The 14,634-nt window shown below is 50.0% G+C and overlaps 1 protein-coding gene across 1 annotated transcript in view; it reads left to right on the forward strand.

Annotated features, from left to right (window-relative positions):
• UGGT2 (UDP-glucose glycoprotein glucosyltransferase 2) overlaps positions 1-14,634 on the forward strand; it is a 518,153-nt gene that overhangs the window by 224,096 nt on the left and 279,423 nt on the right. The window contains exon 17 of the mRNA XM_075336749.1: positions 7,740-7,904. Within this exon, the coding sequence (XP_075192864.1) occupies positions 7,740-7,904 (165 nt within the window). The remainder of the gene's footprint in view (positions 1-7,739; positions 7,905-14,634) is intronic.

Here is a 14,634-nt window from a genome sequence, read left to right on the forward strand (position 1 = left end):
ATTACAAATGGAGTGATCTATTTTGTGTTTATTTCTGTTAATGTTGATGATTTTGGCTTACAGCCAATGAAAAACCAAAAGTCATTATCTAAGAAAATTAGAATATTATATAAGACCAACTGGAAAAATTATTTTAAACTCAGAAATGTTGGCGCCTCCTGAAAAGTATGTGCAGTAAATACCTCAATACTTGGTCAGGGCTGCATTTGCATGAATTACTGCATCAATGCGGTGTGGCATGGAGGCGACCAGCCTGTGGCACTGCTGAGGTGTTATGGAAGCCCAGGTTGTTTTGCTAGCAGACTTCAGTTCGTCTGCATTGTTGGGTCTGATGTCTCTCATCTTTCTCTTGACAGTACCCCCATGGATGCTCTATGGGGTTTAGGTCAGGCGAGTTTGCTGGCCAATCAAGCACAGTGATACTGTGGTTATTAAACCAGGTAGTGGTACTTTTGGCAGTGTGGACAGGTGCCTAGTCCAGGCTGGAAAATGAAATTTCCATCTCCAAGAGCTTGTCGGCAGAGCAAAGCATGAAGTGCTCTAAAAATTCCTGGTAGACTACTGCGCTGACTTTGGTCTTGATAAAACACAATGGACCTACACCAGCAGATGACATGGCTCCCCCAGACCATCACTGATTGTGGAAACTTCACACTAGACCTCAAGCAGCTTGGATTGTGGCCTCTCCACTCTTCCTCCAGACTCTGGGACCTTGATTTCCAAATGAAATGCAAAATGTACTTTCATCTGAAAACAACACCTTGGACCACTGAGTAACACTCCAGTTCTTTTTCTCCTTGGCCCAGGTAAGACACTTCTGGCATTGTCTATTGGTCATGAGTGGCTTGACACAAGGAATTGTGACACTTGTAGCCCATGTCCTGGATACATCTGTGTGTGGTGGCTCTTGAAGCACTGACTCTAGTCGCAGTCCACTCCTTGTGGATATCCCCCAAATTTTTGAATGACATTTTCTTCCCAAGCCTATCAAGGTTGCAGTTATTCTGGTTGCTTGTGCACCTTTTTCTACCACACTTTTTCCTTCCACTCAACCTTCCATTAATATGCTTGGATACAGCACTCTGTGAACAGCCAGCTTCTTTAGAAATGACCTTTCGTGGTTTACTCTCCTTGTGAAGTGTGTCAATGACTGCCTTCTGGACATCTGTCCAGTCAGTAGTCTTCTGTATGATTGTGTAGCCTACTGAACCAGACTAAGGGATTATTTTATACGCCTAGGAAGCCTTTGGAGATGTTTTGTGGTAATTATTCTAATTTTCTGAGATAATGACTTTTGGGTTTTCATTGGCTGTAAACCATAATCATCAACATTAACAGAAATAAACACTTGAAATTGATCACCCTGTTTGTAATGACTATATAATGTGTTTCCTTTGTATAGAATTCCTGATTAAATTAACTCTTTGATGATATTCTAATTTATTGTGATGCACTTGTATGTCCTGGTATAGTCAATGCAGTTCATTTTTCCTTACAAACATTTTTTTCTTTTGCTTAAAAAATAATGGTACAATATCTTCCAGATATAGGATGTATATTAGATTTACAAAATAGGCGAGGTCTATTACTACTATTGACTTGTGTGGAATGTGTATGCCATAAGTGCCAAAACACTGCACAATGTGTTACTTCCTCACATGTCCATACATGTGTCCAAATGAACTACGCTTCTTTCCATTATGATAGGGGTATGTTCATACTTTGGAATAAAAGCTGCGGTAAGAGTTTAAGGCTGTTACTCCTGCTGATGTATTGTTGGGTGTGCAGCAAATCTACGTGAGAAATATCTCCATTCTCTCATAATCTTCACCTCTCCCATGTGAAATCCACAGAAATTAATATGATGTTACTTATTACTGGGATGATGGGTTGTTTTTGTTTTTTTTTTTTTTCTTTCATGTGTCCGTGGTTGCGGAAATCTATATCCCATACATGGATGCAGGCTTTGACACAAAATCTCCTTTGCAGAATCTGCATAACACCAGCAGTAGCATTATGTATTCCAAATCAGTTTACATTGTGCATTTTTTTTTTTTTTTAAATCTCAGTTCTTCTTAGATTTACAGTGCTTGAAAAAGTATTCATATTCCGTGCACATGAACCCAAATATTAATATTATGGCATCATTAAAGGAAATCTGTCAGCAGGATTTTGCTATATAAGCTGAAGCCAGCATGCTACAAGGGTTAACAGAAAATTCAGTGCTGTTTGTCTTGTCAAAGTCCCATCTCTTGTTTATTTGCTGTGTTTGTTTAAGCAAACATGTACCCTCTTCTGATTGACACCTCACTGTCAATGTACAGTGTATTCAGAGCCTGGTGTGGGCGGGCTCAGCTTTGCTACATGAATAAAGCTAAAAATTCTGATTGTGTCAGAACGGCTACCGCCAATAATCTAAGTGATATATCATTGGATTCAGGATCTCTTTGCCTGTATCATGCTACCCTCAGATGAGGTAGTAAAAACCTGTTGACAGATTCCCTTTTAAAGTTATTTGTAGTGATGAGCGAGCACTACCATGCTCGGGTGCTCGTCACTTGTTAAGAGCAGTCGGATGCTCAATTGGGCTCAACTCATTTACTGAATATAATGGAAGTCATTGAGGAGCTTGAACATTTTTCTGGAAGATCTTCCAGAAATATGCTCGAGTTTACCATTCACTTCCATTATACTCCGTACATGAGTCGTGCCCATCCAACCATCCGACTGTTCTTAATGAGTACCCGAGCATGGTGCTCTCTCATTACTAGTTATTTGTGTATAGACCACCACATGTTCTAGATTGATATCAGTAGCAGACTAAAAATTCACAAAATGTAAATTATTACTTTACTACAGGCATATGCCTCATGTAGTTTAGATACTGAATATTCAACAGTCACACATTTTGCTCTTTTTGATACTGCTCAGTCTTCTGTCCCACATATCCACCACATAGGAGAATAAAAACAGCACAGCATTGTGTCTTTAAAAATATATTCCCTTCAATGAAGCCACACAGTGTTGAAAATATAACAATGCTTCTGTTTTTGACAAACTCACTTTTTAATGGCTGAAAACTGGAGCAGAATGGATCCTAGTCTTACCCATTTTATTAAAAATCACAAAAAAGGAAGGAGTTCACTGATGTTAATAATATTTAGGTTGGTATTCCCCTGCATGCTGAAGAAGGTTGGAAACCTCTTCTTTGATATGTTTGTAACCATTGTGAGGTAGCGTGGTCGGCTGCGCAGCAGAAGACACGGGATCCAGGCATTAAGGTTCACAGCACACGGTTTAATGTCCAAACAAAAGTCCACAACAATATACATGTGCCTCTCCAGCAGAGAGCTCAGGGAGTTCTGTTCACTCCCTCACACCCGGCACACCTGCCCTTGTTCCTGTTTCCATTTAACCCTTCCTTCAGCCTGTAGGGAAACAGCATTAACCCTAGAGTGGATTTACTTTCTATCATGGAGTGAGCACAACCGGGGCGAGACATACCGGCCGTCATAGATAACCCCGGTCACAGTCTCACATACCCCCCCCCCCTCAGTTCAAGCGTGCGGGGTTGAACTCCCGCCATCAAACACGGTCCGCGGGACAAGGCATCGGCGTTGCCCTGCAACCCACCGGCCCTATGTTCAACCATAAACCGGAAGTTCTGCAGAGAAAGGAACCACCGGGTAACCCGGGCATTCCGTTCCTTGGCGGACCTCATCCAGACCAGTGGAGAGTGATCCGTCACCAAGCGAAACTGCCGTCCCAGCAGGTAATAGCGTAGGGACTCCAAGGCCCACTTGATCGCCAGGCACTCCTTCTCCACTACGCTATAATTCCGCTCGGGAGGGGTGAGCTTCCTACTTAAGAAGGTGACGGGGTGTTCCTCCCCCTGAACCACCTGAGACAACACTGCCCCCAGGCCGACCTCTGAGGCGTCAGTCTGTACTATGAACTCCTTCCGGAAATCAGGGTGTACGAGAACGGGCTGTCCGCACAGGACCCCCTTCAGGGCCCGGAAGGAGTCCTCGGCCTGCGGAGTCCAGCGCACCATGACGGACTTCTTGCCTTTGAGAAGGTCCGTCAAGGGGGCTGATAGTCCCGCAAAATCCTTTACAAACCTCCTGTAGTACCCCACGATAACCAGGAAGGCCCTAACCTGCTTCGTGGTCAGGGGTCTAGGCCACTTCTGGATCGCCTCAACCTTGTTAATTTGGGGCTTAATCACTCCTTGGCCTATCACGTAGCCCAAGTAGCGGGCTTCCGTGAGTCCCAACGCACATTTCTTGGGATTGGCTGTCAATCCAGCTGTTCGAAGCGCGTCCACCACCGCTTGTACCTGTTCCAAGTGGGTCTGCCAATCGGAGCTGTAAATAATGTCATCAAGGTACGCTGATGCATACGCCTGGTGGGGTTCCAGCACTAAGTCCATCAACCTCTGGAACGTGGCTGGAGCGCCATGTAACCCAAAAGGCAAGACAACATAGTGGAAGAGACCCTCCGGCGTAACAAAAGCGGTTTTCTCCTTGGCGGACTCAGTCAGTGGCACCTGCCAGTACCCCTTGGTCAGGTCGAGCGTGGTAAAATACCGCGCCTGTCCCAGCCTATCAATCAGCTCATCCACCCTGGGCATGGGGTAGAGATCGAACTTGGATATTTCGTTCAATCTCCTAAAGTCATTGCAGAACCTTAAGGAGCCATCGGGTTTTGGTATTAGGACAATCGGACTAGCCCATTCACTCCGGGATTTTTCGATGACCCCCAGGCGTAACATTGTCTTTACTTCCTCCGATATGGCTTGTCGTCGAGCCTCCGGTACCCGGTATGACTTCAGGCGTACCTTCAGGTGGGGCTCGGTGACAATATCATGTCGTATCAGACTGGTCCTACCGGGCAGCTCGGAGAAGACATCGGGGTTCTGCTGAACCAACCGTCTGGCCTCTCGCCTCTGAGTCTTGGTGAGGGCTTCTCCAATCCTTACTTCCGGTTCGTCCTCTCCGGAGGTCGCTGGAGCCGGAGGTGAACGACCCGAAGAGGAGGGAGATGGGGAAAAAACAGCCATCAGGCTTTCCCGTTCCTGCCAAGGTTTTAATAGGTTGACATGGTATATTTGTTCAGGTTTCCGCCTACCGGGCTGCAATACTTTATAGTTAACCACCCCGACTCTTTCCTTTATCTCGTAGGGGCCTTGCCACTAAGCCAGGAATTTACTCTCTGCCGTGGGGATTAATACCAACACCCGATCCCCGGGTTTAAAGGTCCGCACGGTGGCTTGTCTATTGTAGCGGCCACTTTGCGCGGCCTGAGCCTCCTGTAAATGCTCCCTCACAATTGGCATGACCGCGCTTATGCGGTTCTGCATACCCAAAATGTGTTCAATCACACTTTTATGGGGGGTGGGCTCTTGCTCCCATGTTTCCTTTGCCAGGTCCAACAATCCCCGGGGATGTCGCCCGTATAACAATTCAAAAGGCGAAAACCCCGTGGATGCCTGTGGCACCTCTCGTATGGCAAACATCAAATAGGGAAGCATCATATCCCAGTCTTTCCCGTCTTTGGAGATCACCCTTTTGAGCATGGTTTTCAGGGTTTTATTGAAACGCTCGACTAAACCGTCCGTTTGAGGATGATACACAGACGTACGCAACTGCTTGATCTGGAGTAGCCGGCATAGCTCTTTGGTCACTTTAGACATGAATGGGGTCCCCTGATCCGTAAGGATCTCCTTGGGCAACCCCACCCGGCAGAACACAGCAAACAACTCCCGAGCTATAAGCTTTGCTGCAGTATGTCTGAGAGGTATCGCCTCGGGATACCGGGTGGCATAGTCAACGATCACTAGGATGTGTTGGTGCCCTCGAGCGGACTTTACGAGGGGCCCCACCAGATCCATCCCTATCCGTTCAAAAGGGACTTCTATAATGGGTAACGGTACCAACGGACTGCGAAAATGGGTCAGGGGTGCGGTAAGCTGACACTCCGGGCAGGTTTCGCAGAACCGTTTTACCTCCCCAAAGACTCCGGGCCAATAGAACCTTTGCAATATTCGCTCCTGCGTTTTCTTGACCCCTAGGTGGCCACTCATCAGGTGTTTATGAGCCAAGTCGAGGACCCGCCGACGATGCGGCTGGGGCACCACCAACTGCTCTACCCCCACGCCCCGTATTTCATCTACCCGGTAGAGTAAATCCTGCTTAAGAGCGAAATGGGGGTACCTTACCTGGGCACCGGGCAGCTGTGCCACCCCGTCAATTACTGTCACCCGACTCCGGGCATGTATTAATGTAGGGTCCTGGAGTTAGGCAGTCCCAAACGTATCCGGGGACGCCTCCAACTCCGGGATGGGTTCGACCATCTCAGCCTCTCCTGCCAATACCTCTAGGGGCGACCTATCGGGTTCACATTCTGTCCCTATCATGGGGACCCCTACGGCAGGTGTCCCGGATTCAGGATTGTAGGGCTCAGGTCCCGGACTGACCAATATCTGAGGAGACTTAGGGGGTCCCTTCCATAAAGTCCAAAAATAGGGCAGATCCCTTCCTAGGATCACGTCATAGGGAAGAGTGTTAAGAAGTCCCACCTCATGTTGCACCTGACCGCAAGGTGCTGTGATGGTGACAATCCCTGTGGGATAGTCTCCGCGGTCCCCATGTATGCAAACCACCCCCACGGTACGTCCTGTGGCCTTTACTTTAGCCCTCAAGGTGGATCGCACAAGGGTCACTAAGCTTCCGGAATCCAACAATCCTGTAACCGGACATCCATTCACCTGTATTTGGCACAAGTGGGGCTCCGTCTCTGGGGAGACCAGGTCAGCGGTACACACCACCTGAGCATACATTGAACCCCGCCGGGTAACCCCACAATCCATGGGCTCCGTGGTGAGTGGACACTGGGCTTCCATATGTCCCACCCGCTGGCATCGCCAACATCTAATGGGGACGGAAACCCCCTTGACGGGTTGTCGTTTAGGGTACAGAACCTTCCGGACCTCAGGAATGGCGGCCGCGGCCTCAGACGGGACGGTAGGGGACTCCTGCACCGTTGTCAGCGGTGGGTCCTTGGCCCTAGGCTTGGAGGGGCCGGACCGACGGGCGGTACGCAAAGTCTCAGTGTCCCGTATCAAGTCCTGCGTAGCCACATGCCGCTCTACCAGGGACACTAATTGGTTGAGGGTACTCGGGTCACCCTGTCCTACCCACCGTTGAACGGTGATGGGTAAAGTGCGCACAAAACGATCCACTACTACTTTTTCCACCATTTGCGCCGGGCTCAGAGTGTCAGGCTGCAATCACTTTTTTACAAGATGCAACAAGTCATAGGCCTGGGAGCGTACGGGTTTGGCTTCCTCATAGAACCACTGATTTACCCGCTGAGCCCGTACATAGGTATTCACCCCCAACCGAGCCAGTATTTCGGCTTTCAGGGTCACATAGTCAATGGCGTCCTCGGTACAGAGGTCCAGGTACGCTTTTTGGGGTTCCCCCGTCAGATAGGGTGACAATATATAATGTATGTATGATATTGTTGTCGTGCATGGTTTTCTTTATGGTTCGCAGACGGGGCCCTTCTGGATGAACTTACTTTTGATAGACTAAAATGATGGCTTGGTCTATATTGTTGCTATGCATCCCTTGAAGTGCCCGTGCATTTAATGGGCTTGTCACATGGTATTAGCATCTTCCATGTTGCAGTCAGAATAATTTTGTGTAACACTGTTATACTTCTGATTTAAACAGGCAGGAGCAACCTTTTATAAGAAGAGTGGCCTGGGTCCATTGCCTCAAGTTCTGTTTAACGGTGTACCCTTTAACAGCGAGGAGATGGATGTTGAAGAGATGGAGACAGTTATTCTACAGAAGATCATGGATGCCACGGGGTTCTTCCAGAGGGCAGTGTTCATGGTGAGCTTATCATTCACAAAGCATATGAGACAGATAAATCATTGTAATATTTAGTTAAAGTCGTGTTTACATGATGTACTGACTGTCATCTCCTGCAGCCATACTGCATGCAAGTGATTGCTGTATATTACATTTACCTTGTGCTGCCTTTGTCAGTGAGCTGATGTACAAGGATGGAGCAGATGCATGTTGATCATGTAAAAAATAAATAGGTGGTAGCGAAAGAACGACTCCTGATAATAATGACAATCCTTAACATGGCTATGTAATCTGGGCATATATACCGTATTTTTCGGACCATAAGACCCACTTTTTTTCCCCTAAATGTTGGGGGAAAGTGGGGGGTGCGTCTTATGGTCTGAATGTGGCTGCGGGGAATGTGGGTGCTGCGGTGGAGCGGGTCATCGGCAGCACGAGCAGGCTGTAGCAGCCTGCCGTGACCACGTGGACCTGCTCATTTAATATGCATGGCCATCTCCCGCCCATCATCCCTCAGCGCTGAAACAGGCACTGACAGGTGGACGGGATGATGGGCTACGGCCTGGAGTGATCATGTGCGGCTGCATTCACTGCTCCCCGCGCATCATCATCAGCGCGGGGAGCAGTGAATCAGAGTACAGTACTCACCGTTCCCCTGCAGCATCGCTCGTCCTCCCATATGAGTCAGCGGCAGCGCCGCTGAGTGGAGCCGTCCCCGTTACCCTGCTGCATCGCGATCATCTCCTGTGTCTGTACTGGCGGCTGGGTGGAGACTAGCAGCGCCCACAGCGATGACGTCATCGCTGTGCGCACGTGTCCACACGCAGCCGCCGACACAGACACAGGAGATGATCGCGATGCTTCAAGGGAACGGGGACGGCTCCACTCAGCGGCGCTGCCACTGACACAGACGGGAGGACGAGCGATGCTGCAGGGAGTGAGGTAAGGTGAGGTGAGAATAAACTTTTTTTTTTATGTGCCACAGGATGCGGCCATACACCAGGATGGGGTCATATGAGCAGGATGGGGTCATATCACCAGGATGGGGTCATATCACCAGGATGGGGTCATATCACCAGGATGGGGTCATATCAGCAGGATGGGGGCATATCAGCAGGATGGGGGCATATGAGCAGGATGGGGGCATATGAGCAGGATGGGGGCATATGAGCAGGATGGGAGCATATGAGCAGGATGGGGGTATATTATGAGCCAGATGGGGGTATATTATGAGCAGGATGGGGGTATATTATGAGCAGGATGGGGGTATATGAGCAGGATGGGGGTATATTATGAGCAGGATGGGGGTATATAGCAGGATGGGGGTATATTATGAGCAGGATGGGGGTATATAGCAGGATGGGGCCATATGCCATGATGGGTTATATAGCAGGATGCGGCCATATGCCAGTATATAGCAGGATGAGGGACATATACTGTATATACAAGGCATGAGGATCATTACCAGGATGCAGCATCTTAGTAGAGAATTTTGGAAATTACCTACATAACAGTGTCAGCAGCAGATCCTCGCCCCATAACAGTGTGTCATGACCACATTTTTTGCTTAAAATTTTATTTTCCTATTTGCTCCTCTAAAACCAGGGTGTGTCTTATAGTCCGGTGTGTCTTATAGTCCGGTGCGTCTTATAGTCCAAAAAATACGGTAATATATACAATCACATACTGTGTTCGAGACTGATCAAGGAAAGTGCTTTATTTAAACGTTGTATTGACTTTCACACTGTCTAATTCAGGCCATTAATTGATTAGGTTCTATAAAAGATGATTGTTGTGCACATAGAATGACGTAATATGATTGTCCTGTGTGCATAGTCTATCACTGTATTGTCAGCTCATCATCTAATTGCACAAGGCAATTGTCACAGCAGGGGAGAGAGGCTATACCAGCTATATAAGACAACACAGAGGAAGGGGGAAGGAATGCATTATAACTAGGGAAAGGTGGAAGTGGTGACCCCTGACAACAACCTGCAGCTCACCCTCACTGCCCTCAGCGAACATATACAAGCTCCTCACCTGTTGCTGAGCCGTAATACCTGGGGCCATCTCTTACCCTGGCAAATGGGCCCAAAGTAAGGAGGGAAGGTATGAGCGCTAAGTCAATCCCACTAACACTAAAGGAAGGCTCAAGGGAACAATACAGGGGAAACATGACTGCAATCACCAGCACCCTCGTAAACCGCCAAAGGCAAACACTTATCTGAGCAGCAGCAACCACAGATGTTTATAGAGAAACAGAAAACAACCTTGCCAGACTCAGCGAGGAACAAACTATAAACTGCACCAAAACCACCCCAGGGTGAGGTTCATAAAGGAAGTCACAGGATAGCAACAGAGAGGCAGGATGACAGTTCTCCAGGGTCATAGAGTCTGCCTGCTGCAGAAACAGGGAACAGTCAGATAGCAACACGTGCTGCCAATCTCTAGCACTTACTGCCACTGGATTGTCAGCCGATCGTGATACATCTGTGACAGGTCGTGACACATCCATACACAGCTCTCTGTAACAATGTTAACCTTCCTCTTGTGTTCGCTTTCTGTTACTCTTTCTTATGTTAACGAGTCGGTTTTGACCCGTGTCTTAAATCACCCCTATGATACCCTAAAAACAGTTATTTATGATCCAATTTGTTTCTTACCTCTTAGTTACCTTGTTAGGGTTTCTCATCCATGGAAGGATTGATTTTAATATTTTTGTTGTGGCCCCCTGGGCCTTTCATTTGAGGGCATACCCTTCATTTTCAATATAAAAATATTGTCAAATGAACCTCAAGAGAATAATATAAACTTAAAAAAGTTTGTTATATTATCTGACTATTACTGAAGGGTTTTAGAACACATTTCTTAAATGTAAAAAAAATATACATATATATATTTTATATTATTAACTCTAGTAACTTATATGGTGTTACGGGTCAATTTTGACCCATATCTAACTACTTTATGAAAAAGGCAAAAAACTGATTTTTTTTTTATAGAACTATACAAATAAAAGATGAAAATTATATTAACATTAATAGAAATTCAAGAAAAATGGAGTCATATTCCAAAATTTATAAATTTTATTAGATATAATGAATAGTTCACACATTAAAATTGGTCAAAAAAGGGGGGGGGGGAGGGGGGAAAGACAAAGTGCAAGTAGTAGGGCAGCAATCACCACAGAGCAAGGTTGCTGGCAAGCACTATGTCAATTTTTGTGCAGACGGCAGCATGTACATGTACATGCGTTTAAGCAACTACAAAGAGTACACCACCGTGGCTGTAGTAAACCGTGGGCAAAGGAGGACAACCCCGTAAGTATACAAGTAAAAACCCACCAGCACCAAGGTCATGACACACAGACAAATGAGAGCACCCACTGTATTATCATAATTAAATCCAAGTGTCAGATATACACAGTGCTCGCAATCCGTCCGCGTGCCACATACCAATGTAGGGGGGATTTTTCCCTTTCCTTTCCAAAGGCTGGCAGGGTTTAACAGTATACAGGTGACACGGATCACTCCAATTGTGGGTTAGCTCATGCCCCAGTGGTACAGTTCCAGTATCACGGTGATGAAGAAGCCCGCTGTATAGTCAGTAACATGTGCAGTCATACAATGAAATGGAAGTAAAACATTAATTGTGCTTACCCATTAGGCTACTTTCACACATCCGGCTTGAGCTCTGCGGCTCAATCCGGCTGTGCAAGCTATGCAACGGATGCGGTGAAAACACCGCATCCTTTGCATAAGTTTTTCCCTTGCGGCCCGTCCGGTTTTTGCCGCTTGCGGCATGCTACTGAGCATGCGCAGTGGCAAAAACCGCATGCGGCGGCCGGATGCGGTTTTTGCCGCATCGCGCTGCATCCGGCCGCCATAGGCATGCATTGAGAGATGCGCCGCATCGGCCGAATGCGGCGCGATGCGGTTTTTTTTGCCGCACGAAAAAACGTGCCAGGCAACGTTCCATCCGGCCGCCGCATCGGCTAAATCTGCCGCATGCGGCAAAAACCGGACGGAACGCAAGGCCATGCGGCACAATGCGGCACTAATTAAAGTCTATGCAGGAAAATCGCAACCGTCAGCAAAAAAAAAACGGTTGCGATTTTCCTGCAAAGTGCCGGATTGTGCCGCAGAAGAAAAACCGGATGTGTGAAAGCAGCCTTAAAGTGACTCAGTGGTGAAAGCAGTCCTAGGGGCCCCAAATATCTATATATATAATTGCCTTATTCTGTCTGTCTGTCTGTCTGTCTGTCTGTCTGTCTGTCTGTCTGTCTGTCTGTCTGTCTGTCTGTCTGTCTGTCTGTCTATCTGTCTGTCTGTCATGCTCCAAAATTGTGTCCTTACGGTGACACAAAGCTGATTGGCCGCTGGGCTCGCCATGGCCCCCGCCCCCCCACACGGATTGGCCGCTCGCCCAGGCTGCGCCCCCACACGGATTGGCCAGCCGCTCGCCCAGGCTCCGCCCCCCCCCACAGATTGGCCTCTCGCCCCGGCACCCTGCAGGCATTGGCAATTCGGCCACGCCACGCCCCGCCCCCCTCACGCAATGCACGCTAGCTCTGGCCCCGCCCCCTCCCTCCCCCCGCGCATTCCCCGAACTGACACGGCTGTCACGGAGGTGAGTACTGTACTCCCCCCACCCCCCCCCCGGCCCCCGCTCGCACGGGAGTGGTGTGGATACGTTGGTAACCATGTAACACACATAAACATACACACACATCAGATCACACTCACTCTCACACACACCTCACACACACCTCACACACACCTCACACACACCTCACATCCACACACTCACAGCATCCGGCGATATCGCTTGCTTCTCGGCCTCGATACTGTGCTGTTGTGACCTTCCAGGACCTGACGGAGGATCACATGGCCAGAGGCATGTGGTATCTCCGGATGTTGTGAGTGTGAGCGCGTATGTGCGATATTGTCAGTGTCTGTGTGTGTGAGTGTATGCGATCGGGTGTGTGTGAGTGGATGCAATCGGGTGTGTGTGAGTGGATGCGATCGGGTGTGTGTGAGTGGATGCGATCGGGTGTGTGTGAGTGGATGCGATCGGGTGTGTGTGAGTGGATGCGATCGGGTGTGTGTGAGTGGATGCGATCGGGTGTGTGAGTGTCGGCAGAGGAGCACTGCGTGCTGGAGGAGGCTGGGAGCAGAGAGGCTTATCATGGGGAAGGCTGGGAGGGGGAGGCTGATCCTGGGGGAGACTGGGAGGGGAAGGCTGATGCTGAAGGAGGCTGGGAGGGGGAGGCTGATGCTGGGGGAGACTGGGAGGGGAAGGCTGATGCTGAAGGAGGCTGGGAGGGGGAGGCTGGGAGGAAGGAGGCTGGGAGGAGAGAGGCTGATCCTGGGGAAGGCTGGGAAGGGGAGGCTGAAGCTGAAGGAGGCTGGAAGGAGAGAGGCTGATGCTGGGGGAGGCTGAAAGGAGAGAGGCTGAGGCTGGGAGGAGAGAGGCTGATGCTGGGGAAGGCTGATGCTGAGGGAGGCTGGGAGGGGAAAGCTGATGCTGGGGAAGGCTGGGAGGACGGAGGCTGGGAGGAGAGAGGCTGATCCTGGGGAAGGCTGGGAGAGGGAGGCTGATGCTGGGGGAGGCTGGAAGGAGAGAGGCTGATGCTGGGGGAGGCTGGAAGAAGAGAGGCTGATGATGGGGGAGGCTGATGCTGGGGGAGGCTGGGAGGAGAGAGGCTGATGCTGGGGGAGGCTGGGAGGAGAGAGGCTGATGCTGGGGACAGAGAGGAGAGGCTGATGCTGGGAGGAGAGAGGCTGATGCTGGGATGAGAGAGGCTGATGCTGGGAGGAGAGAGGCTGATGCTGGGAGGGGGAGGCTGATGCTGGGGGAGGCTGGGACGAGGGAGGCTGATGCTGGTGGAGGCTGATGCTGGGGGAGGCTGGAAGGAGAGAGGCTGATGCTGGTGGAGGCTGATGCTTGGGGAGGCTGATGCTGAGGGAGACTGGGAGGGGAAGGCTGATGCTGAGGGAGGCTGGGAGGGGGAGGCTGGGAGGAAGGAGGCTGGCAGGAGAGAGGCTGATCCTGGGGAAGGCTGGGAACGGGAGGCTGATGCTGAGGGAGGCTGGAAGGAGAGAGGCTGATGCTGGGGGAGGCTGGAAGGAGAGAGGCTGATGCTGGTGGAGGCTGATGCTGGGGGAGACTGGGAGCGGAAGGCTGATGCTGAGGGAGGCTGGGAGGGGGAGGCTGGGAGGAAGGAGGCTGGGAGGAGAGAGGCTGATCCTGGGGAAGGCTGGGAAGGGGAGGCTGATGCTGAGGGAGGCTGGAAAAAGAGAGGCTGATGCTGGGGGAGGCTGGAAGGAGAGAGGCTGAGGCTGGGAGGAGAGAGGCTGATGCTGGGGAAGGCTGATGCTGAGGGAGGCTGGGAGGGGAAAGCTGATGCTGCGGAAGGCTGGGAGGACGGAGGCTGGGAGGAGAGAGGCTGATCCTGGGGAAGGCTGGGAGAGGGAGGCTGATGCTGGAGGAGGCTGGAAGGAGAGAGGCTGATGCTGGCGGAGGCTGATGCTGGGGGAGGCTGGAAGGAGAGAGGCTGATGCTGGTGGAGGCTGATGCTTGGGGAGGCTGGGAGAGGGAGGCTGATGCTGAGGGAGGCTGGGAGGAGGGAGGCTGGGAGAGGTAGGCTGAGAGAAGAGAGGCTGATGCTGGGGGAGGCTGATGCTGGGGGAGGCTGGGAGAGGGAGGCTGATGCTGGGGGAGGGTGGGAGGAGGGAGGCTGGGAGGAGAG

This window comes from Anomaloglossus baeobatrachus, chromosome 2 (genome assembly GCF_048569485.1).
Source record: "Anomaloglossus baeobatrachus isolate aAnoBae1 chromosome 2, aAnoBae1.hap1, whole genome shotgun sequence".
Taxonomy (NCBI): domain Eukaryota; kingdom Metazoa; phylum Chordata; class Amphibia; order Anura; family Aromobatidae; genus Anomaloglossus; species Anomaloglossus baeobatrachus.